The sequence below is a fragment of the Amblyomma americanum genome, chromosome 3 (assembly GCF_052857255.1).
Source record: "Amblyomma americanum isolate KBUSLIRL-KWMA chromosome 3, ASM5285725v1, whole genome shotgun sequence".
NCBI classification, from domain to species: Eukaryota; Metazoa; Arthropoda; class Arachnida; order Ixodida; family Ixodidae; genus Amblyomma; species Amblyomma americanum.
Window position 1 is genome coordinate 145,870,247 of NC_135499.1, and position 21,040 is coordinate 145,891,286.

A 21,040-nucleotide genomic window follows, 5' to 3' on the forward strand; every position below is an offset into this window, starting at 1 on the left:
TTTTTTGTTCTTTGTGCTAAACAAGGTTTTTCCCACAGAGTGTGTGGTAGTCCGTCATACAGAACGCATGAGTACAAAGTCTGCACTGCCTCTCACCTGGCAGCTAAGCCAGCACGAAATGGCTAGAGTAGGGCATGCCTAAAATCGTTATGGTGGTCTTGTCTTTCAATCTGGTGCCCAGGCTCCCGGAGGTGTGGTGGCAGGTGGCACTGCTGCAGCAGAAGCGGCTGCCGAGGAGGCGCCCGAGGAGGAGAAGTCTGACGAAGGGGTTCGAGGCTGGTCCCGCTCACGCACGCTGTCACTGGCAGCCCCTGCGGCTGGGTCGGCCACGCACAGCCCCAAGGAGGGCGGCAATGTCGTCCCGGAAGAGCTGCAGCTGGACTACGTGGAGATCCAGTCCATCCCTCCACTGCCACTGTATGCCCTGCTGGCAGCCGACAAGCAGACGGCCCAGGGCATGGCAGGCATGCGCAAGGAGGCCTCACCCAACGCTGCCAAAGCAGACTCGGGGCAGCCGGGTGCCAAGGAAGATGAGGCAAGTTGGGTGCATGAGTTTTCCTGTGCTTTTCAGATAGTGGGACAGTGTGTGAAAGCTTGAATCTCATTGCGTCATTGCATGCAGTTCTAAACTTTAGTGCATCTTCTTGATCTTGGCAAAAAATGTAGAAGACTGGGTGGTGAAGCAAAGCACCACAAAGTGTGTTTTTTTTTTTGCTCTCGCTAAGGTGGAGTTTTGAAACATTCTTGCCATGGAGGGGCTTTACTCCTGGGTATCTAATATGTATGAAATCTGATTAATTTGGCTACCTTAAGTTGTTTTGGATTAAATTTCTACTAAAAAGTAACGAAGGAAAGGAATTTAAATTGAGATTTTCAGAGATTTGAAGTTCTAAAAAGCTGTTTTGCAATCTAACAGAGGAGTGCAAGTGTTGAAACTAAAAACTAATCAGCTTAGCTTATGCTCTGCTTTTTTGTTGTCTTGTGTGAATGCCTTATTTCGTAATAAGGTTTTGTAAGACCCATGTCGATGACGTGAGAATTTTTTGTTCATTATTAAGCCAAACCAAAAAAAGTTTTAAGAGAACTCATGTATGATTACAATGTTTTGTATATGCTGCCATAAAGCTGCAAACATTGTCACCTTCGTAGTTGAATTATAATACTAGTTTTTTGTTATTTGCTCTCAGTGTCTTCCTTTCTGTGGTTCAAATTCACAGGCGGACTACAGTGCCTTATTTGAGCACGCACCTAAAAAGGACGAGTCTCTAGAAGATTTTCTTCAGGAGGATATTCAACCCAAGGCCAAGAAGACACGAGACAGGCACAAATCAGCTGCTGACAAAAACCCCAACCATTTTGGGACTCGCCAGGTTTGTGACCTTGTTGCTGTGTTTCGCAAGGTAAAAAATAAACTGCAGAAAAACCACAGGGCCCCTAAGCTGTTTCAAAAAGAACTCGGAAAAGAAATTGACTCATAATGATTATTGTGAAATCTAATGACCTGGAGCAGCAGTTGGTGACATATGTGCAAGCATAGACTCAGTGTAACAAGTTTGTACTAAGAGGTTTTTCTTGACTACTGTGCGCAGAAAGCTGCATGTGATGTCAATCACAGTCTGTTTTGTCAGTGGAAGTTACATGGGAAAACAAATCTGTGACATCTGTTGGCCATCACGATGGCATGATTTTAACTTCAACTAACTAAAAAGTGCATTTTAAAAAATTTCTTGTAAGCTGCACATGGTAGAAGCAATGTCTTGCAGGAATGAATAGGGCATGCCACAGGTTGTGCAACTGTGCAAATACCAGTATTCTAAATGTGATGAATGTTACATCGCCGCTTTCACTCGTTTTTGCTGACATCTGATGTCGGCTTGGTGCACTGCCGTTATGGCACTTAATCTTTTGGTTCTGCTTAGTGATGTAACATGGCACGGTTGATGGTACTACAGGCCCGCTTGCTGACCCAGCTGCTGACTCACTGTCACTTGCCCGGACTGTCCAGCGTGGATCAGATGCACCTTTTGGCACTGGCCGATACGATTGCCTCCTTTCATGGCACTCTAGCTGATCGTCTTGACAGTGAAATTGTGCACAGTAAGTTGATATTTTTGCTTGAATTTTTGTTATTGGACTCTGTTGAAAAGCAGGCACTAGCCTTCCAGTTCATGTCAAACAATATAGCAGGTTAATACCAGCAAGAGGTTTACACCTGCAAAGGTAATTTTGGTTGGTAGCTTTATCATGTCGATCTTCAGCTAAAATGTACCTTCCCAAAACTTCAAAATAAACTCTCTAGTGCAGCACATAAACATTGAATAAAGCCAGGGCAGAGCCTGCTGTTCATGTAGAACATTAATACCTTAACTTCACTGACAGAAATGCTTAGAGAGACTACAAACTTTTCTGAAATATTGTGCATTTTCATATATGTCCTCGCCTTTGCAGTTACTAAAGGTCATCACTGAGCGTAGAGCACATCCCGGCAAAGCCAGTGTTGTTTTCCATTGAAATGAGCTGTTTTGTGCACTAAGATGGTGTGAATATCAGTCTGTGGTGACTTCGAAAACATGCATCAGGAATAAGTTCAGCCCCGGGGTGTGTGACATCCTTCAAAAGCCTTGCATGTGATGCAGTCTTGTGGCACACATGTTGGCCTGTCCATTTTTATGCTTTGCATATATACTGTTCTTGTTTTTATTTCTTTGCTAATGGAGAAGAAAGCTGCTGTTGGTGCGAGAAATTTGTCAGGTTGACACTTGCATATTTTGCAAAGAAAAATGCAATATGCGTGCAGGTGAGATGTTCCTAAATTTATGGGCCAGCTGGTACTTGCGCCTTACTTACAGTACACGGTGTTGAGGGTAGGCTTGTTGTGTACGAGCACAGTCATGCCTCATTAATATGGGCACTTTGGCGCCAAGTGAAATTGTCCATAAAGCAAGTCATCCGTAATAATGAATCACGAAGAAAACATATTCGGAGAAAAAAAAAGCAATATGTTTAGGGCCTGCTTCTGTGTACAGTAATTGTGAGTGGAATTGAAATTCGACACAATTTTGGGAGCTCCGAGCCCATTATCCTGGTCACCATTATGCTTGAGAAAACAAAAATACCTTGTGCCGTGGCACTTTTTGGCCGTACGTGCCCTTGCGCCATGAAAATTTACTACCATCACCATCAAATGTGTTGCAGCTTGATGTGCTTGTAGTGATCTGTGCACAATATGCTTGATGACATGCACGGCTAGATGACCTGACTCCTACTACGAATGTTCACATCCCACTACCCCACGACTCAATCGGCTGACAGCTGCTGGATTAGGCTTTCTAAGTACTAGCACAAACTGCAGAATGTTTTCTTCACAGCCATTCATGCAATAGGGCAAATGGTAAGGTGTGCTGACTCTGCAACTTCGCACTGTAAAACTGTAGAAAAGGGCCATCATTCAGTTATTTCCACTTATCCACTGCATTCACCTGTTGTGGTGTACTCAAAACGCGGAAGATGAAACATCTGTTTGGGGCAGTAGGTATTTTGTTCTCATCACCGTTTATATATGGGTCCCAATGGGCTTTGTGTATTTTAAGGCGGGTTAAGGAGCCTTAAGGAGCTCCTGTTGCAGAAAACCTGGTGTTGTTGGTAGTCTGCAAAAAACCCTCCTCCTCGCACTCCTTTGCCTCCTCCTTCTTGCAATGTTTCTTCCCTTAAGGTGGTGGCCTGTACAGGTGTTCAGCAGAATTGTGAGACAGGAAGAGAATTGTGAGACAGACGCCATTTTCTTTCCTTAAAACCAATTTTTATTTCATTTTCCTTCCCTTATGGCCTGGTTCGGGTGTCCACCAAGGTATGTGAGACAGGCCTTCTTTCCTTAAATTGTCCAATGGGCCACACACCACATGTGTTGTGAGGAATGGGTGATGGTGCACTCCTTGGCAACTTGCTGCAACATGCTGTTGTGTCTCACTCTTAAAGAGGAAGCTTAAGCCTCCTCCAAATTTTTCCTCCTGTCCATTGTCCGGGCAGCTAGTTTTTATATTAAAGAGGAGTAGATATACATTGAAAAAGTTTTGTCCCCGGAAATATTGTCCATAATTTGAGATCTCCATATTAATGGGGGTCGTAGGAATGAGGCAACACCCTACTCATACCTCGATCCTTATGACCTGTGCTTTTTTTTTTTTGCTTTAAACTCAAGCAGCGCATTTGAAAATATGTTTGCTTTCAAATCATGTGGCTAAGAGTTTCATTACATGGATCAGAGTCCAGAAAAGTTTATCGACCTTTCTTGTAAATTCACCTCATGCTTCTAGGCGGTAGACAGCACAGGAGTAATTGAATGGTCTGTTTCAGACGGCAAAAGGCTGAGGTCTGTGAACAACACCAGGCCATGCTCTGTGTCAAAAGTGTTATAATTGCATTGTTGTATCTCCTGTCTTCAACAGTAGCTGCTGGAATTTCATGTGAGGATAAATATTCTCAGCAACTAACAGATCCTTGTGCATTAGACCAAGAGAGTTATAGAGCAGTTCGTACTGTTTAACAGTGCTTGTAACCTGGCTCTACAAAAAATTGTAAGGCACCTTTTCGTTGCCTTATCATTGACCACGCTTCTGTTGAGCCAAATGGCAATGTATGCTAATTATGGCTCAGGAACACTGATGCTGAAAGTATCCTGAGTGATGTATGCACAGCAGCTAAATATAAGGAAGTGAAATATATCAGACATTTGCCCAAATTTCATAGGTGTAGGCTGTCTTTTATGTCCTGAATGATTTCATCTCAACATCTTTTCGTTTTATGGTTGATGTAATGAATATGCTCCTAACGAGCAAAGATGTGAGCACCTGTGAAAGTGCAAGCTGCTTTCTCTTTATTATCTGTTTTTGACCTCTGTGTGTGAAATGGGTGGCATTTAAGTTCGATGTGAAGCCACCACATCCACCACGTCGTTTTGGTATGTTAAACCCTATACATATACCTTACCATGAGGTTTGATTTGGCGTTCTGCTCTTTTCATTTATTGTATGCACTGAATTCACCGAAAACTGAAGTCAATGTGCACTCTTATTTTTGTACATTCATATTGAATGTATTAATAATAGCATTGCTTTTTCCAGCGTTTAATTGCTAAGCTTCTGATTATGTGTAGGTTAAGCTAATTCATGTTTGGTAAAATTGCTACTACTCCTTGATCTTGCAGAGCTAGTGTATAAATGCACTGCACACACTTCAGGCATGTAGGGTGCTAGTAGTAGAAATTTTTGTTAGTATTATTTATCCTTCAAATGGTCTGGGATAACATTAACCTTATGTGTTCTCTTTGCAGGTGCACCGAAGGACAGTGTCAGACAGAACTACGAAATGTCTATTCAGGCTACTCCAGGTGAGTTACTGTGCTGTTGCATCATAATTTTTTCCTGTAAATTTTATGCCCCGATGTGTAATGTTAGTGGAGGTGGAGGTCAGAGAACAGATGGGCATGCCTCTGAGCCTGCAACCATGTGTAATATATGTATAATGGTACATATGTGTATTGAGACCTCATTGATACGTTCCCGGCTCATACAATTCCCGGTTCATACGCTCAAAATCGCTGGCATTCAAAATATCCCATAGAGTCACGCTATTTTTCTCTCGGTTGATACTTTCCCGGATAACACAATTTTCTGCCTACTTGTCAAAAATTTTTACAAATTCTGGCAGTTTATAATGTTTCGCAAACAACTGCACATGTGCAAACATGTGAATTGGCCTAACCTGCGGACACGCAACACGAAAGGCTGGAATGCCATGGCAGTCACCCTCCGGGGTGACTTTTTTCTTTCATGTTATGTATGCAAAGTACAGTGATGGCAAGAAAGCAGATTACAATTCCAACTCTGATGAGCACCCACCTAACCAAGTGCGCATGATAAAAACATTAGCATGTGATCTTTGTGAGCATGTGACCTTTCTGCATCGTGTAGCAATATTGGCGACCTGCCGTAGTTGTCCTACATGGTGACGAGCCAGGTGGGACGAGCCATATGGTGTTTGTTCTGAACCTTGCATCAACGCGCGATGACTTTGGAAGATAAAACAGGGCTTTAGGTGCAGTATCATAAGTGGAAGTCAGATATAAATGCGGTTCCTGCTTCTCGGGTGAAGCGTTGCAAGTTTGCTTCCGCCCAGAACGAGGCAGTGCTCATTCTTTTGCCGGGTGTGCCAGCTGCTCCACATGTCAGAGTACAAAACCATGAGATGCAGGCCAATTATCTTGAAGTGTGGACACGAGGAACTCGAACAAAATGGACTTTACAACAATGCAAAACCATGTCAAATGTGTTCTTTCATGCGGCCTGTGCGGTCGATGGCTAACCATGGACAGGGATGACATCACAGCCTGTATTGCTGAAGCTTTCACAGGTTGCCGCTAAATACTTTGGTTTGAAAAATATTCAATAAAACTATTACTTTCCGCTCATTTCTGTTGAAAAACAATGTTGTTTTTGTCACTGTCAGCGCCACAGCTATCATTTGGCCCAGAAATCTCTGTGCGAATTTTTTGTTTACTATTCCTTGGAGGAGAGGACTCAGGTGCTAAGAAAAACACACGCTCATTGCACACACCCACATCTTGTGTAATGACTATGTGTTTTTCTCTGTGCTGGAATGCTGTTCTTTTTAGTTTTAGGCTATGTGGAAGTAAATTTCTTTCGTTATTTTGAATTTTACTCCAGTATGTTGATGCATAAGCTGTTGCTACTGCTGTAAGGGCACTAGTATGCTCGATTGCTGCAACCTGCTTCATTGATGTTTGCAGACTCCCTGGATGATTGTGGACTTCGCTACTTCTTGGCGGTGCGCCACCACACATACCTGGTACGGTGCCTGCCTCTGGCACAGCGAGCACAGCTGCAGCGCCAGGGCCTTGGACCACACAACCTGGTCTGGGCCTTCCATTCTGAGACCCAAGAGGAGCTGGTGCAGCTGATCCCCACACTGCAGAAGCCCAGCCTTCGCTGGGCTGAGCTCAGGGAGCTTGGCATTGGCTGGTGGGTCCGTTCCAACCAGCTTCTGCGGCGCATTGTTGAGAAGGTACATGCTGCTGCATGCTCGGTTTTGCTTTCATGCAGTGCTTGCACGGAAAGGAAGTGAATGGCTAGAAAGCACGGTGAGGACAATAAAAAAATTTGTTGGAAGAGGATGATGCTATCACCAATGTCCTTTCACCAGCTGTTTTCTAGCATTCACCATGCCTTTTGATCAAGCTTGCAAAATGAGCCTGGCACTGTTCTCTTTCAGAGAAAAATAATGTTGCTTTTATACTGCCAGACTTATTTTATGCCTAGCTTGTACTGTTTTTGAGAAATTAAATTAATATAGTGAAAATTAAAACCTAGAATGGTACCATTTCTATCCAGAGATCGTATTGAAACTTTGCGTGTTTTTTGCACAGGGTTTTCTCCAGAAAATCTTGAGAGGTGGACATTTCTCGGCAGGAAGAGGGGAGGGGGAAGACGGGGTGGAGGGTCGCCTTAATTTTGGTCCGGAATTTGGTCCCAAAACGTAGACACCATAATAATAGAAAAATTTTGCAAGAAGAATGCAGTTTCTTTTTAAAAGCAATGATAATAGACAAGAACTTCGCTGTTAAGTTCATCGCAAGACCTCGGGAAAAGATAGATACAAACTTACGAGCTGAAGCTGTAGTAGTGGAATGAGCCCAGGTTCATTTCTATCTAGGCCGCATGAAAAAAATTGTACATCACTCTCTCCTGCTTGTTTTTTTATTTGCTGCCAGCGGCAACATGCTCTCTTTAAGATTTCCGAGACTTTTTGGCTCCCGCAATGGTCGGTTGCAATAGTTCAGCGCGCACAAAATCTCCTGAATGTCATGTGATGGCTGTCAGTTCAGAGCAGTTTTCCGTACAAAGGCAGCAACGAGGAGGAAGCGAAGATCACTCCACACATGTGAGCTCCCATGTTGTCGTTGCAGCAACTGCTTTAATACAACACAGTTCTCGTTTTTTGGAATCTGGAAACTCTCCTAGGCCACAGTGGTCAGGAATAAAGTGGATGAAAGAAACAAAATCTTCGGAGTCAACCCACTCCACAGTATCTCGTAGAGAGCTACCGCAAGGTGCAGTGCAGCTCGCGGCATAGTTTTGTTTTTGCGGACAAGTGCACAGGAAGCACGAGCTGCGTAATCACTCCTTTTCTGCTTACTCATTCTCAAGAGGGCATGCACGCCTGAATGCCAAGGTAGTAGCAAGAACAAAAAAAAAGAGACAGTCTGGGGGGGGGGGGGGGGCTCTTAACAACACCGCAGGCTGAAGCGTGGCACTAACGTGAGCGATAACATGGGCGCACTTAAATGCTTTCCTGCATGCACTACAGCCGGCACAACGACGATGACGTCGCAGCAATTTCTACCAGCAAGGGGACGAGTCTGCCAAGCGGGACAGTTCTGTGCTGCGTATTGTCAAGTTAGGCGGCCTCTTGTCCAGCCATGACCTAATTGAGTGGTGGGTGGGTGTTGATCGTAGACATGGGCGGGCAGGCGGACTAATGGCAGCAAAATCACTGCCACGCACCATGAGGAGAACCCTGTGGTTTCATTTGAACAGTAGCACTATTTTAAATGGGAGAGACTAGCGTTATGCATTACCTTGTTATATAAAAATTTCTAAAAATCTTTAAAAAAAACTAGGTATATCACAATAATTTGTCCCAAATTTGAATAAGCATCTGTTATTTTGGGTCCCAAACAAGCGTCATTAGTAACATTGCAGCCTTGGAAAACCATGCTGTGCACTTCATTTTTTTTATTATTCACATTACACCAGCTTCACCTCATTAAAGAATAAAGTAGAGTTAGACAATTTAGCACTTCTCTATAAAATTTCCCACTTATCACTTTTTCATAAACTTTAACACCATCCTTCTCTTCATAATGAATTCTTTCAATCATGACCAGTTATCTTTCCATGTCATGACCATCCGAATAAATAGAAATGCATTAACTTCCAGTAATCTCAGTATGGATGTTCTTTGTTACCGCACACAACAAATGAATGGAATGCCTTACCATCAGACACTGCCACAGAATCTGACTTTGCTCACGTGTCACCACCTACTTTTTTTTTTTTGCCCAGTTGTACTTTTGAGTGCTTTTTCTGGCATTGTCTTTTGCTCTTTGCTTTTATTGTGGTGGTATGTTATCTGCCTCATGTTTTCTCTGTAGTGTTTATTGTTTGACTTATTTCGCTAATTACTTTTATTTCACTATTATTTGTGTGCTTTGTTTTTGTTTTATATTAATCCAATATATAATCTGTAATCAGTGCCTGTGTACTCCACCCACATGTAATGCCTTCATAATGTGGGTCTGCGGGGGGCTTTTGAATAAAAAAGTTAATAAGTCTGCTTTTGTTTTCAGCTGGCCAAGAGCTCCTTCCAAGCAAATAACAACCCCTTGGATGCTGCGCTTTACTACTTGGCGCTGAAAAAGAAAACAATTTTGGCTGGGCTCTACAGGTACGTGGCCGATTCAGTTCTCACTGTTTACTGCTGCACATTGTCACATGACAGTAAAGGCAAGCAGCTCTGTCCTTGTATTTGGAGCTTATCGGTGTTTTTTGTCCATTCTCATAACTGAAGGACCGTGAATGACAAGCGAATGACGGACTTCTTCCAAAACGACTTCTCCCAAGACCGCTGGAGAAAAGCAGCACTCAAGAATGCCTACGTGCTCCTCGGGAAACAGCAGTTTGAGCATGCTGCGGCATTCTTTCTTCTGGCCAGTTCTGTGAAGGATGCCGTGCAGGTGACCTTTGCCTTTTCTCTTTCATTTTTGCTTCACCCAGTTTCGCAGCATTGCTGGTCTTGTACGTATGCTTGCAAAGGAGAAGTGCACTTTTCTAATGAATATCTTAATACGTTCGAACATTATTTGAAAAGTCAGAGTCCATGCGAGTCAGAGTAAGTATGGCACTTGAAAAGTTGCCAGTCGTTGAACCCATTTGTGAGCTTTGGTTCTAAATGTTGTATAGTGGCCTATGGAGCATCCTGCAAGGCTACAAACCATTGCAGATTCAAGCTTAGTAAATTAGCATCTCCTGTCATGATTTGTTGCTTGCCCAGTCATGTGCCTTTTCCTGTTTTGGCGAGCCTAGTCTAATTCGGGCTTCATGTACAGTCATTCTTGTGAAAAGCATGCAGGTCACTATAGCTTTTGCCAGACCATGTTGCGACGTTTGTGTGGCTATCATGGCATTCTGAAACATCAGATAGTAATGGCGACTTGACCACAAAAATTATGTGCCAGCTGTCGTATTATGTGGAGACTGGCAACCTTTGTCTCGCCTTTGGTCGGGGAGTTTACACATGGTGCTCACTGGCATTGTGGCAGGCTTGTGCTGACCTTGCTGCCACTGATGCAGGTGTGCCTGAACAAACTGGAGGACCTGCAGCTGGCCATGGTGGTGGTCCGACTGTACGAAGGGGACCTGGACTCGACCCCCGAGCACCTGCAGAGGCTGCTTGATGCTGAGGTGTTGGGTCTGCCCGAGGGGGCGGCAACGGCGTCTCTGGGGCTGGCCCACCCAGACCCCTTCCTGCGGTCCATGGCCCTGTGGTTGCTGCAGCGCTACGAGGACTCGCTCACGACGCTGCTGCAGACACGTGTGGGCCAGGAGCACCACAGGATACACCAGGAGGACCAGCAGCAGCATCAGACCAACGGGGCGGCTGAGCGCAGCCCCACTGCCGACAAGGGCCCCTCCGTGGTGGACGACACAGGTGAAGGGCCTGCAAAAATGATGAACGCTGCATGCAAAGGCTCACTAGTAGTGTGTAGTGATAAAGAGCTTGGGCGAGCACTGCGCTCTGTATAACCCAGTGTCTTGCTTGCTGGGGCATCTACCCATGATTGCATCCACATCCTAATTAGGACACCTTGAAGGACCATAGACAACAAATTTTTTGCTTATTTTCTCCTTTCAAGTGATGGGCTAGACATTAGAATACATGGATTATCGCAGAACATTCGCCTATGACCGCTAAATAATTTGTAATTGAATTTCTTTTCTCCTGCTGTTTCAGTTTTGGTTGCATCAACCAAACGATGGCTGTGACATGTAGTTGATCTTTAGGTCACGTGAAGCACGAAAAAAACAGTATAAATGCCGATATGCAGTTTTAATTCATTACAACCCTTAAACCAGCCTGCTTCAAGAGCTCAAATAATGAATGACATATCAGCAGTTATATACTAATCTTTTTCGTGCCTCACGTGACGTAAAGGTCAACTGTACATCACAGCCATTATTTGGCTCAAGAAACAAACTATCAGAGCGTCAAGAAATTCAGTTGTAACACAATGAGTTAATTAGCGGTCATAGGCAAATATCATGCTAATCTATGTGCATTAATATCTAATGCATTATTTGAAAGAAGAAAACATGCAAGCGAAAATTCGGTGTCGATTGTCCTTTAAAACAACATAGCAAACATGTGCCAGCAGCGTGTTCCTGCAAACCCGACCAAGCACCACTGCCAGCTGTAGTTTACAGCTTTCACATGTGGTGTCAGCATACATAGCTTCAGGCTACTGCTGGCTGCGGCATAGCTTTATGACGGTGTCCTAATCAGTTTAATTGTTGTTGGAAAACACCCCGCAAGTACTTTCAACCTTCTGAACATGAAGCACGTTTTAAAAGCACATGCAGTTTGGTCACAGGGCATTTGTTTTTGATAGTTTCAATGCATGCTTTGTATACTGCATGGTGTGTCGATCTCTATGCTTGTGCTACATGTATGATTTTCATGTGCATAGAAAAGACAGAGGTGCCAGTACTATACACAAACTAGCACCAAGATTTTTCCAGGAAAGCAGTAATGTATGTGCATCATATTAAAATACGTTGTGCAGATCAGCCTAATAGGAATCTGGGATGTTATTATGCTCAGGCCATCTATTATGAAATTGGGTGATAAACAATTTTTCTCTAACAGCTGCTTGTTTTAAGTATGCTTAACTCTAAATTGAGCTGCAGACAGCTGATGAGGAAGCGGCTCTTTGAAACAAGCGTCGCTATTCGTTACTGAAAAGACAGCCAGCATTTTAATGTCTTGTATAAAATGAACTTGGTTTGCAGGCTTTGCTAATGGCCACTTTGTGTCTAGCATATATATAATCTTTGATTTTGTGAAAATCCACCGACTGGGTGAATTTTTTTTTTTTACACTTCTAAATGTTCACAATGTTTTTGGTGCAGCGGACCCGGGAGTGTTCAACTTTTACCTGTACCTACGCACACATCCTCTGGTGGTGCGGCGCCACCTGGCGAAATCCTTGAGTGTGCGCCGCAAGCATGGCCGGGCAGTGCTGCTGTCTGGCTTCAAGGGAGGCAATGCAATGTCTAAGACGCTGACACCAGGAGGCGCGACAAGCAGCGACACCATCACACCTCTAGAGCGACGGCTCTTCTTCACAACGAGCCATGCACACTTCCGGGCGGGTTGCCCTCCCCTTGCACTGGAGGTGCTGTCACGACTGCCGAATTGCATTCTCGACGACAATGGAAGTGTCACTGCCGAGGAAGGCTCTCCTGCCAAAAGGCGAGACAGCACAGATGCGGCAGCTCCATTGGGGATTGTCAGCAACGGGCCCTTGCCACAGAAGGCAGAAGAATTTGACTGGAGGTGAGAATCTTGCACCTTTCAGGAACAGGGGGAGTGCAGCCATTCAAACTGCTGATATGAATATCTGTAGTCTTCATTGTTGCACAAAGTAATTTGCAAGTGAGTGATTTGTGTTTGTTTTTGTCGAGTTAGTTAAGGTCCTATGAAACTATTCCACAAAGGGAATTCTGTTAATCTGGTCCCTTGTGAGACTTGTAGCCAACTATAGTTAAGGCCTCTGGTTGACCGCAATTCCACGAAAAACTGCTGATTTAAGAATGTATCGTGGAATTGCATATTGGCAGTAACATTCTCTTTTTTTAATGCTGTTGGTGCTGTGAACATCAGTATGAATGACATATATTACTCAATTAATGTTATTATGATTACAATGCAGTCTCAAACTCTTCAGACCAGCCATAGCCGAGGGCCCCTGAAGAAAAGCGCAGACAACACGCTAAAATGTGGAAGCAGCTGATATATCGACCAGATGCAAGCGCCACAATTGAGAGATGCCAAATTTTTAATATTTTAATGCAAGCAGCTTCCCACGCAGCAGCAGCTGCTACTTGGTTCTTTGAGCTGCCCATTCCTGCTCCCATTAGCCCTTCTTTGGTTTTCCTATTCCATTAAACTTTTTCAGTGGCTACTCTTTCTCAATGATCTGCACCACCTTCTTTCCATATTCATTGCCACCTCCTTCTGTGCAGTTGCACGCCGCGCGCTTTGCCCCAAGGTCATTAAAAAGCTGGCTTCTGCAAGCTGCTTTTGAGCCTCATGGCGAAAGTCACTTTACCTACCTTAAAAAGCTCGTTGCACTATATTCATACCTTGGTTCCAAATACAGTCACACTTGCGATGTAGCGAACACGGATATTACGAAATATTGCCTATATCGAACTCTTCATAAAAATTTTTGACAAACGCATGCAATTTTTTACTTCATATATCGAATGCGGTTGGCCATGATATGGATGTATTGAACTCCCCAGCGCCAAACTGTGCCCGTTTGGACGGCAGGTGGCAGGCTTCGCTGCACCACACACGTGATTGGTGTGATGCGGCAAGCGTTCGCGCAAAGGTTTGCACTTTTATCTCGCTCTCGCCACCAGCGGCGTGTAGGGTTGCAGTCTGGCAGTCAGCACGCGTTCACGCCTCTGGCATGTGTTGACAGCGCCATGGAAGTAGCAACGCAGGTGGTTGTAAGCTTGCAGTAACAATCCTGCACTCATGTCTTCTGTCGTGAAGGTGGTAAAAACGGCGATAGCTTTCGCTCTGACGGACTGCTTTCTATGCGACACGGCTGTAATGTGGGGAAGCCGACCCAACTTGCGCTTGGCTTTTTGCAGTCTTCGGAATAGCTGCGAGCGCCTTCGAAACGCTGTCAAAAACTGGAAAAATGTTTCTCCGTTTCTCCAGTAAGGATCGCCAGAACTGCTGTCTTTTCAATAACTAAATTGACTCGCTGGTGGGCGCGTTTCTGTTGAAATTTTAATTTCAAATTTCAGCTATAGCGAACTATTTACTATTTTTTACTTGTTCGCTATAACAAGGCTGCACTGTATATCATAAGGTGCCTTATGAAGTATTATTTGATTCTCTAGCAGAATTTCACAGATTCTTTGATCTCAATTTTCTGCCGTAGTAGGTTTGGGGTTTTAACTACAGTATTTGTAAGTACTCATTTAAATATGTCCTAAACATGTTAGAAAATTTAACTAAAGTGATCCTGACCCTCTGTTGCTGTTCTAAATGTGCTATGGATTCACTTTGTTCTCTTATGTTGCACGACATCTGATTTGAGTGTGTGGAAGAAATGAAGGGCACTAGAAAACATAATTTCCAAGTGCCTGATACTGACTGCTGTACATTATAAGCACATTTTTATTATTGGTGTTACAAATAAGCCATCTGGTGTCTGTCATGATGAGACTACACGTTGGACAGATTAGAATGAGCTGCGCCTGTCTGGTTCTTGTTGCACCGATTGGTGTACGACGAGCTTGATTACTACAAAAAATCTTTATTAATCTAAACATGCTGAACAGTGCATAAATTGATCCTAAGTTTCTATCTGTAGTCGGTTACAACTGAAGAACACAGCGGCTTTTCCGCCATCAAAGGACCCCCTTCCAGCCAGTGGTGTCAGCCGATTCTCAAGACCCTGCTAGTGTGCCAGAGCAGGGTGTGGTAGACGAAAGGGGATGATCCCTTCCCTCTGTGGGCGGGGATAGACCCCTCTCTCCATTGTAATGCCGCTCCCTGCATTGTCACGCTAGCAGTGCAATGAGAATCAGCAGACATCATTGGCTGGAAAGAGGCCCCTTGACGGGGAAAAGCTGCTGCGTTCTTGAGTTGTATCCGACTATAGCAATCATTTTTCCCCAAAAAATAAAACTCAGGGCATCAGTTGCATTATATATGGATATATAGACAAAATGTTATTAATGTAATTGTCTCTTTTTTTTAATTTTTTGCCCACTCTTATAGGGCACGGATTTTGCGAAATTGGACATTAGAATAAAGGCGAAAGCATTGTTTGATTAACCAACATCTGTGCATCCAACCTTTTTTTAATTTTGTCACCTCAAGTCTTTCCTCATGTCGCTGTTGCCATGCCTCGTATGTGGTGCATATTTTCATTATGCAAAGCTGCCATATTTATGTGAACGTCTTGCCTCTCTAGCCAACCTCTAACAAAGGCTCCAGAAAAGGCAGAGGACTTCGATTGGAGCCAGCCTCTTAGCACGGGTCCACCCAAGCAGAAAGCGGAAGACTTCGACTGGAGTCAGCCACTGACCACAGCTGTGTCCAACAAGGCAGATTCCTTTGACTGGAGTCAGCCTGGGCTGTCTGTCGACAAAGAGGGTGCCAAGGGTGGTGACTCAAAACAGCAAGATGAAGGCAAGTGCAAAGCAGTGCAACTCAGTCGCAGCAAGTTGTATGCCTCATCGGCTGCTTGCAAAGGGACCACTAAAAGCTTTGCTGCTTTTGGAAAGCTCTTAGCAACCAAACTAGCCAGAATGGCTGTTTTTTTTTTGGAGTGCAGTTTTTTGTTTGCAGCTTTTTGCTATTGTCTGTGGGAAGTATTAATGAAAAATAACTACTCTGCCGCATACTGGCTTTTGTAGCATTTCTTTTAGTGCAACTGCATTTTAAACAGCACATGTTGAAAGAGGTAGAGGGACAGTCTGGAAAAGAAGTGGAAAGTAGGGACGTGCGAACATTGGAATTTTAGAATACGAATTGAATACAAATATGGGGAAAAAAAGCCTTCGACTATCGAATATCTGCTCAGTATGAAAAAAAGTTTTCAGGAAAAGATAAGTAGGCAAATGCTGTTGCCCTTACTTTTTCAAAACAGTGGCCGGTTTTTGCAACTGAAATTAAACAAAACCAGGCCGACTCAGCACTAGAAAAAAAAAAATGGCATGCAAAGAAATGTGTATGTACTGCTTGATTAGGCAGCATAATAGTATACAACCTGTATGAATGAGCAAATGAACTCCTTGAATGGACACAACTGGCAGCTAAAAATAACATGCTGGGCAGTAAAACACCATTAATTAGGACTTCAAGAGACTGTAAGAAATGCCCAAATTATCTGAAGATTGAGCTACTGAAGCCTCCCCCCCCAACTGGATAATTTAAAACTGACGAAAATGCATTGAAGGTGCTGTCGCGCTAACACTGAACAGCTTGTATCGTGACGTGCATGCAGTTTCAACGAGAATGCAAATGTAAGAGAGGGGAGCTCACATTGGCATTGGAAAAGGTGAGGCTGCCTCTAAAGCAAGCAAAAAAAATGACCAGATGGTGCGCCAGTCGGCATACCTGTGTTTGGACGGCTGGTGAATGCGTGATTGATAGCAGCGGCCTGGCAGCGCAGCTCAGAAACCGAAACCATGCAGCAAGCTATTGTCCGGCCTTGCGACAGGGTCCTCCGATCATTGTTGCACCTTCCATTACTTCCACGTTATAGGTGCGCAGGCTATGGATCTTTACAAGACCACTTGCCCCCCGGTCCACCTCAGTTAGCCCCTCCACCCGTTTCTTTTGGGAGCCCTACGTGAAATTCCTCAAGTGGGCCTTCCCGCATAAGTTAGTTAACCTGATCAGGATGGCGGAGCTCATGTTAGAACTTTGAATGCGAGAGGTTGAGTGACATAGGTGTAGGCATTAAGTATCAAAAACATTGCGGAAGGTTAAAGCAAGAAACCATAAGCTTTCGCATTGCAATCATTCTAAGCTAGTGCTTGGCCATCTTGTTCTTTTCACGTGGACGTGTGGGAAAGCCCACTTGTGGAATTTTGCACGAGGTCTAAGCGCTCCTCGTGATAAACGTCGCAGAACTGAGCGAAAAGGACATCTTTGTACAGTCTTCCTGGCATTTAAACTCAGTCTTGAAATAATTTTCTTAGATATTGTGGTTTTGCCATGTGTCGGTTTTCTGAAGTTCTGCACGGTATTCAGTTGCTGCCGAATGCACGGAAATTTTTGAAAATTTGGAAATTCTCGAATATTCATTTCTCGAATTGAATATGAACTGAAAAGGAAATATATTTATACTGTTATGAATTTTGAAAATTCATAACGAAAATTCAGTGAAAAATATAGTCCCCCTCTAATGTAGTTGTGAGAGGTTCACACTGATTTTTGGGGCGGCCAAAAACATTGAAGAAGGACACCTTTGTACTGTTTTCCTGGCATTTTAAACTCGATCTTCAAATAACTTTCTGAGATATCGTCGTTTTGCCATGGTCGGTTTTCTGAAGGGCTGCCGAATGTACTGAAATTTTCGAAAATTTGAAAATTCTCGAATTGAATATGAACCGAAAAGGAAATACATTAATATTAGAAATTTTGAACGTTCACTCAACCCTAGTGAAAAATACAGTCCATCTCTAATGTAGTTGGGTTATTCCACGCCAGATGTCTCAGGCGTTGCGCTCAACCATCTCCAATTTGTTAAAAAAAATTCATGTAAACTTTATCGTAATGTGCGTAATGAAAGCCTGAAATATTTTTGCCGAAAAAAATTTATTCGTGAGGTTAAAGCAGTTTAAATATTTATTTAGAACAGGCAAGAAACTAGGCACTGCTCAATAATTAATAACAAGTTCAAATTTTCAGAAAACACTAAAAATTTTTTTATTGACATTTGCACAGATTCTGTCTTTCGATATAATTCGGAGCATGCAGCTTTACAAGGCATAAATATTATTAAAAAATCGAAAAAAGTATGAAAATTTATTATTTTTGTCGTTTTGTTGTTTTAATGCTCCAGCGACAACTGCAGATGAGCCACTACACTGGCGAGCGATGCACCTATGCGCGAGCGGGCCGCGTTCACCGCCAGAGCGTCTCGCTTTACTTGTTGCAGTGGTGTGCACTTCACACCTTCACGTGCATGCGCTTCGAGGCGCGCCCTCTCTGTGATCATTTCGGATATAAATTACTTGTGATACACCGGCCATGCCAGCTGGTCACCCCTCCTCGTGGTCCATGCGAGACAGCGGGTTGAATACCCTTGTTTTTCTTCTCTTGGTTGCCCCGCACCAAAGCGGGTCTGTTCGAACTTCGAAAGCGAAAACGATCTCGTTTATTGCATACCATCCACCGAATGTCGCGTGATATCTTCTTTAGCTCCAGCCCTAAAAATGCACTACAGCAAACACCAGCAAATGAAGTTATCTGGCCGTAAGTGTTGTGCCATGCCAGGTGCCGTGTTCTGCGCTGAAAAGGCGTTAAGAGACGACGCAACTTGTGGCCCAAGAGCTCAACTTCAAAAAATTTTTTCCTCGCTTTAAACAAAAATTACCCCGATAAAAATTTCTGAAATGAAGGGCAAAACCGTTCTACAAAACCTGTTATTGTTTGTATTTTACTTAGACTGGCTCAGGGTGAAATTAACGAGCATTTTTGGCTCAAAACGCACTTTTTGCAACTTTAGTATTTTTTTTTACTTTGGTGCATGCAGTTTCATCACCTGTAACATTTATTATAGGTACTAGACATCCAGAGGAACAAAACGACAAAAATGATGCATTTTCATACTTTTTCGATTTAAAAAAAAATATTAATGCCATGTAAAACTGTATGCTCCGAATTATATCGAAAGGCAGAATCTGTGCAAATGTCAATGAAAAAATTTTGAAGTGTTGTCTAAAAATTTGAACTTGTTATTAATTATAGAGATATGCCTGGTTTCTCGCCTTTTCTAAATATTCAAACTGCCCTCACCTCACAAATAATTTCTTTTCGGCAAAAATATTCCAGGCTTTCTTTATGCATATTAAGATAAGTTTCCATGAATTTTCTGAACAAATTGGAGATAGTTGAGCTCAACGTCTGGGACGTTTGGCGTGGAATGACGCAGTTGTGAGAGGTTCACACTGATTTGTGGGGCGGCCAAAATCAACAAATTAGCAACTGCGAGCAAAGAAATATGAAGGACAGAGTTTCAGCTTTGGTACTACTTGTTGGCGCTGGGAGCATTTGCGTTTGGTAGTCTGATATTTTAGCATAACTTTGGAAATTAATGAACAGCACAGCAAATTACTGCCAATGCTCTTGGAAATAATGTAACATAACTTTTCTTGATTTGCTCTTGCTCTCTGTTTTTCAGCAGAAGAAGCGCAAGTTCAAAATAGGATAGAGACCCTGGACATCATGGCACAGCAATTGAAATTCATGGCATGCCTCAAGGTGAGCTACGCTGGTAAACTGTAGGAGCAACAGCAACTTTCTTGGCCTCCTTGTTTGCAATGTATTGTTCTATGATTTTACTAACTTACATTACTTGCTTTCTTTCGCTGATGGGCTCCAGCGCACTCTGAGCTTGCTCAGGAGCTTTTTAGATGCTGCTAATGCATTACTTGCTTTGGCACACTGTTGTGTGATAGTCAGACTGGCTGGGATTGTTCTTTATGCTCTGTGAAGCCAAAAATATAGTCGTACTGATTGCGAATGCATAACGTTTTTGTGTGGTGGATAATGCCTTGCAGCTAGGCTTAGTTTCGTGCCAGCCTTGAGACCACTATGAAGTCCTAGCTAATATTTTTGAATTTTTGCATGCCTTCAGAGCAGTGAATTCAGGAAGCGAGTGGTTTGCATGATAAAATGTAATTTAAATATACAGTGGGATTACAAAACAGATCAATACGCTGTCATTTAAGAGATGAAACAATCTGTTCTTGTCTTACACAGCTACATTGTGCAAAGCTGATTTAAACAAATTAAAATTGTTGAAAGAATCCCAAAGGTCCTGAAAAACCCGGTCTTATAAACCCCTGCTTTGAGGTTAAGAGACTGAATAGCTTTTGGCAATTGATTTATTATTGTGTACCCATGGGAATTGCAGATCATGATGGAAGAGCTGAGCACACTAGCCACAGGCTTTGAAGTGGATGGAGGCCAGCTGAGGCATCAGCTCTACGTCTGGCTTGAGCGCTGCGTTGCAGCTCTCAAGGAGCTCTGCCAATACGGTGCTACTATGCAGGCCTCTGGAAACTCCTCTGGTGGGTTCCCTGTTCATTGCTGTGGAATTATTCCGATTGGCAGCAGCAAAGTCACATCTCCCTACCTTGATCAGGCTCATGTTTTGTTATTTCTTTGGGGATACATATAGATTTATGTTTGTTATGTAATCATACAAAAGTCAGTAAACAAAATGGAACTAAGACCTCTTATTTGCTCCAAAAGAGTTGTTTGAAATGAATATTTTGGATGAGGTTTGTTTCCCTCTGAGAGATTATTTGTTTCTTGGTGCTGCATGCAAGGTGGTGTTATATTTTGGGTTACTCAAGCTTAGTAGCTTTAGTTATGGATTAACATGCAAGGGTTGTTTGTTTTGCATGAAAGTAGTTATAGCACCTTTGAAAAGGTGTAAAGCAAAGCTCTGTGTAAAATTTACAGACCAGGTGACACCTTTCCCAAACATGTTTCCAGGGGGAATGTTAAGTACTGATGGACACTAGGGCCCAATGAAATAGCTGGTGAGTTCTTGGTTGTATAGAGAATCAAACCCAGCACTTTGACATAGAGGCAGGTTTTCTTCACGAGAAAACTGGCAAAAAAAAAAAACTTCCACCAAAGAGGATAGTAGGAGGGCAACATGTAGTTCTGTTTTGCGGCAGTGGATGCTCTCATAAGTAGCGCAGCACAGCAATTGTTGTCACTTCATTTGGCACAAGGGGGAGCAAGGCCTCTGGGAGTTTTCAGACCTGCAATCTACTTACAGTATGACATGCCTTCAAAGTGAATTTAGATTTTGTACACTAAATGGGACATGATGGCTCAAGCCATTAGTGATGATCACACAGTGTTGTCTAAACAGAGAACATAAGTGCATCATGCTTTCATGGGCGGT

The 21,040-nt window shown here is 43.2% G+C and overlaps 1 protein-coding gene across 4 annotated transcripts in view; it reads left to right on the plus strand.

Annotated features, from left to right (window-relative positions):
* Rbcn-3A (rabconnectin-3 alpha) overlaps positions 1-21,040 on the plus strand; it is a 100,990-nt gene that overhangs the window by 42,584 nt on the left and 37,366 nt on the right. For 3 of the 4 annotated variants that reach the window (XM_077658182.1, XM_077658183.1, XM_077658184.1), the window contains exons 29-40: positions 182-535; positions 1,218-1,370; positions 1,953-2,097; positions 5,330-5,386; positions 6,806-7,080; positions 9,425-9,522; positions 9,646-9,811; positions 10,428-10,785; positions 12,264-12,690; positions 15,356-15,573; positions 19,301-19,377; positions 20,033-20,189. In XM_077658182.1, the coding sequence (XP_077514308.1) occupies positions 182-535; positions 1,218-1,370; positions 1,953-2,097; positions 5,330-5,386; positions 6,806-7,080; positions 9,425-9,522; positions 9,646-9,811; positions 10,428-10,785; positions 12,264-12,690; positions 15,356-15,573; positions 19,301-19,377; positions 20,033-20,189 (2,485 nt within the window). Of the gene's footprint in view, positions 1-181; positions 536-1,217; positions 1,371-1,952; positions 2,098-5,329; positions 5,387-6,805; positions 7,081-9,424; positions 9,523-9,645; positions 9,812-10,427; positions 10,786-12,263; positions 12,691-15,355; positions 15,574-19,297; positions 19,378-20,032; positions 20,190-21,040 lie in introns of all 4 variants that reach the window. The other variant, XM_077658181.1, reaches the window with a different exon arrangement.